This window comes from Miscanthus floridulus, chromosome 2 (genome assembly GCF_019320115.1).
Source record: "Miscanthus floridulus cultivar M001 chromosome 2, ASM1932011v1, whole genome shotgun sequence".
NCBI lineage: Eukaryota > Viridiplantae > Streptophyta > Magnoliopsida > Poales > Poaceae > Miscanthus > Miscanthus floridulus.
In genome coordinates this window covers 7,551,252-7,562,748 of record NC_089581.1, presented here as the reverse complement: position 1 = coordinate 7,562,748, position 11,497 = coordinate 7,551,252, and the positions used below count along the sequence as shown (strand labels likewise).

The 11,497-nt window shown below is 45.2% G+C and overlaps 1 protein-coding gene across 1 annotated transcript; it reads left to right on the top strand.

Moving 5' to 3' along the window:
• The first annotated feature begins 7,038 nt into the window (after positions 1-7,038).
• LOC136516213 (protein NUCLEAR FUSION DEFECTIVE 4-like) lies at positions 7,039-9,269 on the top strand. The gene has a single exon (XM_066509574.1). It carries the CDS (start codon positions 7,130-7,132, stop codon positions 9,014-9,016), a length of 1,887 nt encoding a protein of 628 aa, XP_066365671.1. The 5' UTR covers positions 7,039-7,129; the 3' UTR covers positions 9,017-9,269.
• The last annotated feature ends 2,228 nt before the right edge of the window (positions 9,270-11,497 follow it).

The following is an 11,497-nucleotide window of genomic DNA, read 5'->3' as shown; positions in this document are numbered from 1 at the left end:
TCGGTCCTGTTTGGAGAGCTCTGTGGATTTTTGGGAGCTGCGTATTTAGCTTTAGAAAGATCTTAGGTCTGAAGCTAAAGACACACAGAGAGAATTTACATGAATTATTTGGTTTATAGTTTAGATAAATATAAACATTTGAAGTGCTTTAATTAAGTCCACGGTACGCACATGGATCTCAGAGGTAGAGCTGGAACTGTGCTAAAAGGGTCTGAAGTTGGAACTCTTTCTATAGCAACACTGCTTGGAGTGAGTGAATCTTGGAGAGACACGTTGCAAGATGGTGCTTATGATCTGTCAGAGTGTTCTGCATCTTTTCAGTCTGATGACCTTTCTCAGCCAGGTCTGCAGATCGCAATTAGGCATCACTGTCCTCCAAGATTGTGGCCATGACTGACTGATTACCCTCGAAACCAAAACCAAACACAAGACGAAGGTTTCTATAGAGTGGAAGTTGGAAAGGATCGATTTCAGTGGGGCGCTAGCAGCTTTTGACGCACAGCACAAACGGAACGGGGGAGAATCTCCATTTTGCTTTCGTCCCCTCGTGCTCCTGCTGCGCCCGCCCGTGCCCAACTGCCCATGCATCTCCTTGTCAGCTAGCTGTTGTCACACGCTTGGTGGCTTGGTGCCTAGCCGCCGCCTCTATTCCGTTCGCACGTTTGGCGAAGCCGTGTTCACCCTGTTTGTTTGGCGTGCCGACTCGATCATGCGCTGAAAATTTCAGCTCAAAGTGCGTGACAGCGGCTAATATGGAACCTCTCTACCTCACCCTGAAAATTACGTTTTTTTCTTTCTTTTATGTTGATTATCGTCTCATTTTATTTAGTTTATATCTATCTATATGGGAAAGCAATGAAATACCATGCAGAGCTCGTTTCCTAGCTTTTATTACATCCTCAGACAGGGAATATATGTCCATCTAGTTTTATACTTCCTCCGTTCTGAAATATAGTGCACTGTAATTTTTAAAATTTATACTGAAATGTAATGCATTCTATGTAGTACCCATAATCAAACTTAATAAAGTTTGTTAAAATAAAAACCATAATTTAAAGAGAAACTCCGTAAATTGGTTTAATCTATATATATACTTCATTTGAGTATTCACTTATGTTGCCTTAAAATTTTAAAATGTGTTATATTGCAGGATAGGGGGAGTATTTGTTAAATTTGACGGTTAATATCTAAAATTTTAAATTACCACAAGATTATTGACATCTTATTATATAAATATTCTCGTTTAAGGTAATATAATCATTTTTTATATACATTGGTAGTCAAACTTAGAAAATTGCCTTAAAGACAGATTTAGATAAACTTATATTTGTGATAGGAGACAGTAATTAACTGAAGTATTACCTTTGTCCTGTTTGTTCACAAACATGACCATATGGTAATATAAAAAGAATAATATAAAATTGGTAAGAGTATTATATAACATATGGGGTAATTTGGAGGTCGTTAAAGAACTAGCACCATGGCATGTGTTCCATATATATGCCGTAGACAAGAGGAAGAGGGAAAGCGACCCCATGATGCTGCCAAGCGCAAATCAAAGCAAAGGTTTGTCAATTGGCATGGTTTTCTTCACTTTTGCAGAATGGGCATGCACGTTGCGGTGAAACGGACATGCATCTCTGTCAATTTCATGGCTCCAAAAGAAGAACAAGTAGACCAGCCTTTTGAATGTGCCGAATTCGAGATGTATATATATATATATGCATGCTTATGCTTGCTTGATCGATGGCAGTCACTTTCGACCCGCTGGCCTCCTCTGCGTGCGTGTCAAACTCTGAAGCTGCCCTCTACGTGTCATGACTGCTTGAGTAGCTAGCTGTAAATGCACTGAAAAACAAAGGGGAAAATAAAAGAAACCATAATCTAGCTTTGTTATACCTGTGTGTGAGAACGAGATGGCGTACGCAGGGCGTGCTCACCCAACTCCAACTTCTAGGCATGCAGGCATTGATATTTTTATTTATTCTTTTGCAGGCATGCAGGCATTTCCTAACTGTAACTACCGAACCAAAAAAGAGCTTATTGGTTCATGTGGATAAAGATCAGAGCAGATAGATATGTGCATATATAAGATTCTTCTACTCCAGTGGATATATATAGTGGTAGCCGCCTACCGGGCTTCCAACTTGTCACAATATCTTGAAAGAAAGATAAACATATGACTTGCACTCAAGAAAGAATGCGATCTATGCATGCATGCGCACGGCCTTTCACTTCCAGCACTTTTGACCTTTTTGTTGGAGAGTTAAATTTGGCCACCATCAGGGTCCAGTGATATCTCCTTTGGCATTGACATGCACGTTCCTTGGAGAATGGAGAGAACTCTCGTGGCGTTGACGTGCACGATCCATGGTGATACACGCGATCGATCATCGATGCATGCATGAAAGCCAACTATGCAACTGTAACTATGTTTTTTTTTTAAAAAAAAAGGTCAAAGCATAAACGAAGCGTGAAAGCAGCATGCAATGAGTGGACGATGCAAGTCAAGCACGCGAGCAAGATATGCTTATCCGGGAGACCGGGACAGTACTCTCGAGTGCTGACGTGGGGTTAATTATTGGGTTAAGAGTAAAGTTAACACGAGGTGAGTGTGACATGCCATGCATGCATAAACACGTTTAGTGTGCTCATTAACAAGGAACACTTTGCTAATGTGGATATTGTAATCGTCCATGATAGAATATATTTTTCGTATGGTTATACGACCTTTCCTCACATTTTTGTCACTTATCTCAGACTTAGACATCAACCTTGTAGTTTTAGGTTCATTATGGTGAAACTGGCGTAGATGCTTGTCTTACCAACTTAGAGCCTGTTTGGCCAGGCTTCTTCCAACTTTGTCTCCATGCTATGAGTAGCCAGGGCCGGAGGAGCAAAAAACAGTGGCTTCTCCAGGCTCCTAGTTCAGTTGAAGTAGAGAGAAAAAACAGCTTCGATGAACAGGGCATGAGTTGGAGGAGCTGGAGCCCTTAAAAGACCTTCCAAACGACTCCTTAGTCACTTGAAGGTGCTTATAAGGGTAGAATGTGCGTTTGTTTTTATAAAAATGTGCAGTCTAGTCGATGTCTATGTTTATACTTATTTTTAATAAAATAAAATAATAAATAACTGGGCATCTTTAAGTGGTCAAGTGTATATGTTCATTTTTTAAGTTAGGATTTTGCTTCCAAAATTTTCAAATTTGACCTAAATGGAAAACTTTGGTTAGAAGTTTAATTTGTAGATTTGAATTATGGGTTGTTTTGATTTGAGTTGAATGGTGGCATAGAGAACAATACACGCTAGAAAAGGACCCAAGCACGGCCAAAATTTTGAACATGTAGGTGGTGTTCGGTTTGTCAAATGAAGTAGTCCATCATCATTATCTCACTGTTCCATTTTTTTGTTTGGTTTGTGGAATAGAAAGCAGTTGATATATTCATCACCACCTCAGTCCTCACAAACCAATAATTACTACTAGAATAAGAAATGAAATTATTCCACTAAATTTGAGAGATGGGCTCACGATGTATCACCTCATCTGGAATGGGTTGATTCTCCAAACCAAATACTCTATTATAGTATTAATTTCTTAACTATGGCTCTACTTTTATTTATCCCCTGCGTCTCTTCTTTTTACTCTCTAACTTCAATTTACAGTGTTGTCATCATCCCGTTCCCAGCGCCGTAATCTATAAGACTTATATTTTTGTTTTAAAGTTAAGTGAATCATCATAGAATTTTTTATGCTTTTGTTTGGGGTGATCAACCAAGTCCAAGAAATGTGCTTTTGTTTACACGGTTCCTTTAAGTGTGCCTAGCTTAAATAGTTAAATCAAACAGCAAGGAGCTGGCATTGCACAAAAGAAATACGGACAGTTGTTGGATACTTGTGTCTCGGTTGTCCCCATTTCGGTGTACGTGCGGTTGCCCTTACCATGCACGCTATCACGCTATGCGCCTATGCATATATGTACTAGTGTATAAACCAGCCCGTCAAGAGACACTTTTTGCTAGTTGCTGCTGTTAATAAAGGCTATTAGCTTCTCGTGACACCATTAGCAAGCTGGAGTTTTACATACTTTACTCTGATATATTAACATACTTGACTTGGGATACAGAAATATTGACTTGTAACCGGTGAGCCACACATGTGTTAGCGTGAAGCGTGAAGTAGACTAATGGTACAAACGACAGCGCTAAAATCAGCAAGAAACCAGCTGCTAATGCAGATAACAAAACATACAACTTGCACCATTAACTCATAAGAACCTTTTTTTAACATTCGTGGCCAGTTGCTTCAGTGCTTCTGTTTGGTTGCAGCCACATTGCGCCATAACCAAACTACAGCACGCCTCTATTGCGTTTGGCTGCTGCCGCAACCTTGGTTTGCCAAAACTACGGCGTCTCTTGCTGAGGATATCTACGCCAACCCACGCCAAAAGTGTGGCGCTCGAATTCACGGACGAACTTTTGGCAAGATGTAGCTACGGTGTAGCTAGCTGAGGGAACCAACCAAACAAGCCCTAAATACATAGTTATTCAATCTTATCTCCTGCACAATCAGTTGAGTTTGGTGGCAAATCATGAATTGTATGAAAGTGTCTACGCGTCATAGAAACTCAAGGGGAATTCCACTTATTTGATTTGCTTTGATGAGGTGACCTCTGCATGTAGGGAGCAGGGACCGGCACCCAAAAGCTTCATATTGTGTTTTTTCTCTTTTTTTATGGTACAAACGTAAGACTCATATATATACGCACGCTCACTCTTGTCAACACATCCACATGCAACCTACTCATATAAGCACTTTAAAAGAGTGAGACGGAGCCACCAGCCAACGTCATTAAGATTAACGATGTCATTATAGGTGTCTTGCTATTGATGGATACATCGTTTATCACTGAAAGAACAACGTCATTGATTTAACTTTTATAATTTTTTCCATATTAAGTCATATGGTCCTTTAAGAAAATATACTAGAAAGAAAAAAATGTTCGCATTTGAATACTTGATGCATATAATCGTAACTGCAAATATAAGTTCATCTATATTTATCATAAGTTAAACTTATTTAATTTTTACCTTTGAAAATATAAAAGAAATACTTTTTCAAAGTTCTATAAAAATATGTTATCTTAAACGTAAATGGTTTCCATAATAAATTCTAGCCAATGCCAATTTTGTAGTACCAATTTACGTAACATTTTAGATAGATATTACAATGATCAAGTTAAATAAGTTTGACTTAAATGCGTGGACATGAATTTTCGATTGACGGAGACATTGTCAACAACTGTCATGATCTAGTAAATGTCAGTAGCCGTTATCGCTACCATAGAGACAGCTTTGCGAGTTATGACGGCAAGCGCAGATGCCTTGCCTCCCTAACATTTTAGATAGATATTACAATGATCAAGTTAAATAAGTTTGACTTAAATGCGTGGACATGAATTTTCTATACCTGCATGCTACCATGTTCCATTATTTTAAATCAAACTGCCACGTATCAATTTTATATATATCTACAATCTTGGCGCCTCCTTGTCAAGGTAGTGGGTGCCTCAGCATTTTGCTCCAGAAGTCCAGAGGGTACACAGAGTGACAGAGACGTGGAAAGGGATGGGCATGGCAGTTTCCTAAGCATGGGGACACACGCTGACACTTTGTTTTTACTCAAATCACTTGTTTGCAACATTTTATATGTTGTTAATCACCTCGGTGCTCTCACACGAAGGAGCTAATCACACTACAGACACATGGCCACTTTGTTTGGTTGGTTAACCATAGGATCCATCATTGGTTCAGTACACTGCTAATTATCTCTGGTTCGTTAATCCGGAGCCAGTTCTTTACCTATCATTCTATCACCAATCCGAGGAAGCTAACAGCATGTTCGTTTCGTCGTAAACAATCGTAGATTATTTACTGCTGGCTGGTTTGGTATGAGAGAAAAATACTGTTTCAGCTTATAATCCACGATCATATACGAGCAAGCGAACATGATATAAATTTGTGCCTCCTTCGACGGAGAATCCTGTCTTAGTTTGACCCACCAAAGGAGAACATGAAATGTATTGCTGACACGCCGATCCCATCTCTTGATATAACTAAGTGAGCCTAACTTAATACAAATTCGAGTTCTTTCCAACTCAGCTTAAGCTGTCTATTTTCTACGTAATGAAAAAAACTGTCTGTTTCTTCTAGAATTGAGTGCCGTTTTGGATAAGCAAGGAGGCAAGATCAGCGGCAGTGCGTCACTGCATGCTTCAGTCACACGCTCTGTTTAGTCAACAGAGATCGCTCTCACTAGTCCTCCTAAATCCTCCCAGTAAACTCTCAGGTCAAGGTCGTCGATTCGATGAAGCACGCTGCACGCATCGATCTGTGATTAATCTATGACAACTGCACACCAGAGACCCTGACTAGAACTGAAGCACATCACATGTGGGAGGGTCTTCAAGAATTTGGGTTCAAGAACCATGTCCGCCCACCCATGTTTTTATACAGGCAAGCTGTCGATCTGTTCGAGTAATCCCATTTCCTGAAGATCAAGGCAGAACAGTGAGCAGGCAGTCTACTCCCTGAGGACCATGGAATGTCGTATGCTCTACTAGGGTTCAACGCTTGAGGAGTGAGGTGACAAATAATTTGGCCACACACACTAACCTCTGTCCTCTGGCTGCTCTGGTATAACTTGTGACTTGTGAGTGTGAGCAAAGCAGATCTGCTTGGAGAATGGAGAGAGAATCTTGAGCTTAACACGTGTAGTGTAGACTCTCAGTCTCACTAGGCACCAAAAATCCTGTCTAAAATTGGCCGAATCATTCTAAAAAAAGATGAAATTGTGGAATTGTGGTATGTAAGGTATGGGTAGTGATGCTCTGGCTCTGCTCCAGTCACCCAGCTCACAACACAAAGGACACAAGCCTTTGGAGTACTTGCACCTCCACCATCCACCCGTTGCTCAGCGAGTCACAGTCAGCGCAGGCCGTTTCCCCTTTGGCTTATATATTGCACAGGAGCGCGAGCTCTGCCACTCACCCCGTCCAGAGAAGCGGCAAAGCAGAGAGCCGCCGACGCTGACAACGACGAGGAGGAGGAGCTTCAGTTTGGCGCGCGCGCGATGGTGTTCGCGTCCGGGTCCGGCGCCGGCGGCGCCGCCGGCCGGCCGCAGGTGCTGACGGCGCGGTTCGTGCGGCAGGTGGTGCTGGGCCGGTGGTTCATGGTGTTCGCGTGCCTGCTCATCCTGTCGGCGTCGGGGGCGACGTACATCTTCAGCATCTACTCCAAGGTGCTCAAGTCGTCGCTGGGGTACGACCAGCGCACGCTCAACACGCTCTCCTTCTTCAAGGACCTGGGCGCCAACGTGGGCGTCCTCTCGGGGCTCATCAACGAGGTCACGCCGCCGTGGGTGGTGCTCGCCATGGGCGCCGCCATGAACCTGGCGGGCTACCTCATGATCTACCTCGCCATAGACGGGCGCACCGCCAGGCCCCCCGTCTGGCTCATGTGCATCTACATCTGCGTGGGCGCCAACTCCCAGTCCTTCGCCAACACCGGCGCGCTCGTCACCTGCGTCAAGAACTTCCCGGAGAGCCGCGGCGTCGTGCTCGGCCTGCTCAAGGGATTCGTCGGACTCAGCGGCGCCATCTTCACGCAGCTCTACCAAGCTATCTACGGCGACGACGCCAAGTCGCTTGTGCTGCTCATCGCCTGGCTCCCCGCCGCCATCTCCGTCCTCTTCGTCCACACCGTCCGCATCATGCCGTACCCGCGCTCCAGCCGACGCCGGGGACCATCGGCGGCCACCAGCAACGACGCCTTCTTCTGCTTCCTATACATCTCCATCGCGCTCGCGGCCTACCTCCTCATCATGATCGTCGTGCAGAGGCAGGTCAACTTCTCGCGCGCCGCCTTCGCGGTCTCGTCCGCGGCGCTGCTCCTCATCCTCTTCCTGCCGCTCGCCGTCGTCGTCAAGCAGGAGTACAAGATCCAGAAGGAGCTCGAGGAGTCCCTCCGCGAGCCCCCCACGGTGACCGTGGAGAAACCAGCCGCCGCAGCCTCGCTACAGCTGGCGGTGGCTCAGAGCATGACGACGGGAACAGAGGCCGCCGAGCCGTCGTCGACGCAGCCGTCCAGGTCCAGCAGCTGCCTGGGGTCTTGCCTTCGGCACATGTTCAGCCCGCCGGCGCAGGGGGAGGACTACACAATCCTGCAGGCGCTGGTAAGCGTGGACATGCTGGTGCTGTTCCTGGCCACCATCTGCGGCGTGGGCGGCACGCTGACGGCGATCGACAACATGGGGCAGATCGGGCAGTCGCTGGGCTACCCGTCCAAGAGCATCAACACCTTCGTCTCCCTCATCAGCATCTGGAACTACGCCGGGCGCGTCACCGCCGGGTTCGCGTCGGAGGTGTTCCTGGAGCGGTACAAGTTCCCGCGGCCGCTGATGCTCACGCTGGTGCTCCTGCTCTCGTGCGTCGGCCACCTCCTCATCGCCTTCGGCGTGCCGCAGTCGCTGTACGTGTCCTCCGTCGTGATCGGCTTCTGCTTCGGCGCGCAGTGGCCGCTGCTGTTCGCCATCATCTCCGAGGTGTTCGGGCTCAAGTACTACTCCACGCTCTACAACTTCGGGTCCGTGGCCAGCCCCATCGGCGCCTACGTGCTCAACGTCCGCGTCGCGGGGGCGCTCTACGACGCCGAGGCCGCCAGGCAGCACGGCGGGTCTCTGGCGGGCGCCGGCGACAAGACCTGCATCGGCGTGGAGTGCTTCCGCAAGTCGTTCCTCATCATCACCGCCGCCACCGTCGCCGGCGCGCTCGTGTCGCTGGTGCTGGTGTGGCGGACCTGGAACTTCTACAAGGGCGACATCTACGCCAAGTTCAGGGAAAGCGCCGACGCCAATGCCGACGCCGCCGAGGAGGAGGCGGAGGCGGAGGATCTGAAGCGGCCCAAGGAGACGGCGGAGGGGGAAATCGGGTCAACGGAGGTTAACGGGAGGAAGCGGTAGAGGCATAGGGCACCGTGCCGCACGCAGGCGCTAGTGTCCATGGCGGCCGCCGGCCGGGGCCGGGGCCGGGCGCTTGCGTTGACTCGGTCGAGGTCGAGGAAGCCACACACAGTGAGCTAGCTAACGCTCGGTTTTGACTTGGTATACGTGTCATCTGTGGTCTCCCAGTGCTAGTTGTTCTTGTTCTGGAATCTGGAGTTCAAATGTCAAATTGGATGGCAATGGGCAGTAGGCAGTGAAGGCCTCAGCAGCAGTCTGATGAGTCTCTGAGAGCAGCTGTCACTGCTAACTGCAGGTGATTAGGTGCACGGTTACTGTGTAATCTTTTAGCAGGGAAAGAAAAAACTAGTGTGAGGACTGACGAAGTCGAGAGGTGAGACGGCTGCTTTGGAAGCAGAGGAGTTATGGCCGCGGTTGCCGCCGAACGCGGATGGACGCCGGCGACAGCGAAACGGAAACGGACCCATCCATATTCCATCCAAGGCATACGGAGACGACGGCAATGAATGAATGGCAGTCACGGCCTGTCTCTTCCTCAGAGTTCCATGGTCTATCCCTGCAGTTGCAGGCGGTGGATGGGAGTGAGGGCGCGTTTAGTTGGCAATTTTTTTTTGTTTGGGCTACTGTAGCACTTCCGTTTGTATTTGATAATTAGTGTCTAATTATGGACTAATTAGGTTCGAAAGTTTCGTCTCGCGATTTCTCACCCAACTGTACAATTAGTTTTGTTTTTCGTCTACATTTAGTACGCTGCAAGATTCGATGTGACACTTTAGGATGAAAATTTTTAGAATCTAAACAGGGCCTGAGAGTGAGACGTCAGGGGTGTATGGATTTAGCGAGTAAAGTTCACGAGGTGTCTCATACAAATGTTGAACAGGGTGTTTGAATATTAATAAAAAAATAAATTACAGAACCGTTACTAAGCCCGTGTTTAGTTGGTTGAAGTTTGGAATACGAAATACTGTAGCACTTTCGTTTTTATTTGGCAATTAGTGTTCAATCATGAACTAATTAGGCTCAAAACGTTCGTCTCGTAATTTTCCATCAAACTATGCAATTAGGTCATCCGCAACAGTCCTAGCTAATTGCTAGCTAGGAGCCATCCACCTCAGCACTAAATAGCTAGCAGTCCATGCAACTATCTATATAGTGCTAGCTATTTGTTATTTTTAGTACTTTCATGCACAGAGAGAGAACGGATGTGCTGTGAAGATTATCTTTGTGTCTCTCTATATGGAGAATAACACTAAATATCTCATCTCAATATAACCAACTGGTAGCAACCATGAAAACATGGACAAACTTTTGAACACAACAATAAAATAAAATGTCCATATGTTACTACATGATGAACTGATAAACATGACCCAAGCCATTTCATTACATGACCAACTAAAGATAAGCAACCAGGACAACCAAAGGTTTTAAACATGGAAATAAAATAGAATGTCCATACGTTACTACATAATGCACTAATTGATAACAATGACTCTAGCCATACATGTTTATTTCAGGCCACAAAAGCAAACTGAACAGCTAACTGCATCGTTGAGGAAGAAGCACCAAAATCCAAAAGTCAACCTCCATGATAGCCTGCTAGAAATGCCAATCAACCTCATACCAATGATTCTGGAAAAAGAAAACAAGCAGTAAGTCAGCTTACTCAATATAATTAACAGTGCCAATAAGAAAAAGAAATTCATGACAGATCTTACATGAGGTTATTAGCAAAAAAAATACTAGTGGGGAGCCCTATGGCCAAAACGCTGCCAAATGTGCTCAATTAAATCATCTTTAAGTTGAGTGTGGACAGAGTGAGCACGGATAGCAGAATTTCTACGTCGAACATCATTGAAGCATGGGTTACTGTTTGTGGCCTTTTGCACTTCAGGAGGAAGAACAATTGATTCTCCAGGAATTGCATTCAGATCAATAGACTCCTTAGCCATTTCTCCCTCATCTTCCATACTGGTCATCGGATTGATCCGACATGTTTGGAGACAAGTTTAGAAAGAGGTATAGAGGTTGGAGAGTTTGGACTGTTGTGCATATATGCAGCCATACTGGTCATGTAATTAGTGGTACTGCATGATAATTCACAAAGCATTGGTAATAGATGTTGACTGACTAAATTTAGTGGTACTGCATGATAATTCACAAAGCATTGATAATAGATGTTGACTGACTAAATTTAGTGGTACTGCATGATAATTAGCAATGCATTTATACATGTTGACTGGCTGTAAAAAAATAGCAGTAAACAAAGTACCTTAGTTACTGTTACCGGCCAATTTCTCCCTTAGCATCTTCAGGGCAAGGACATGCTCAACTCTAATATCCTCTGTCATCTCCCTAGTGTCCATACACAAGAGTTTTTGATACGATTCCAGTAAAGCGGCCTCCCTGTTAAGCCTTGCTGTCTGAAACTTCTTTTCAGAAATGCGTTCTTGTGTCTCTACGAAATCTTCCTGTCATTTT

Excerpts from the sequence above, each read along its gene's own strand:
- LOC136516213 (XM_066509574.1), top strand. The coding sequence starts at position 7,130 with ATGGTGTTCGCGTCCGGGTCCGGCGCCGGCGGCGCCGCCGGCCGGCCG.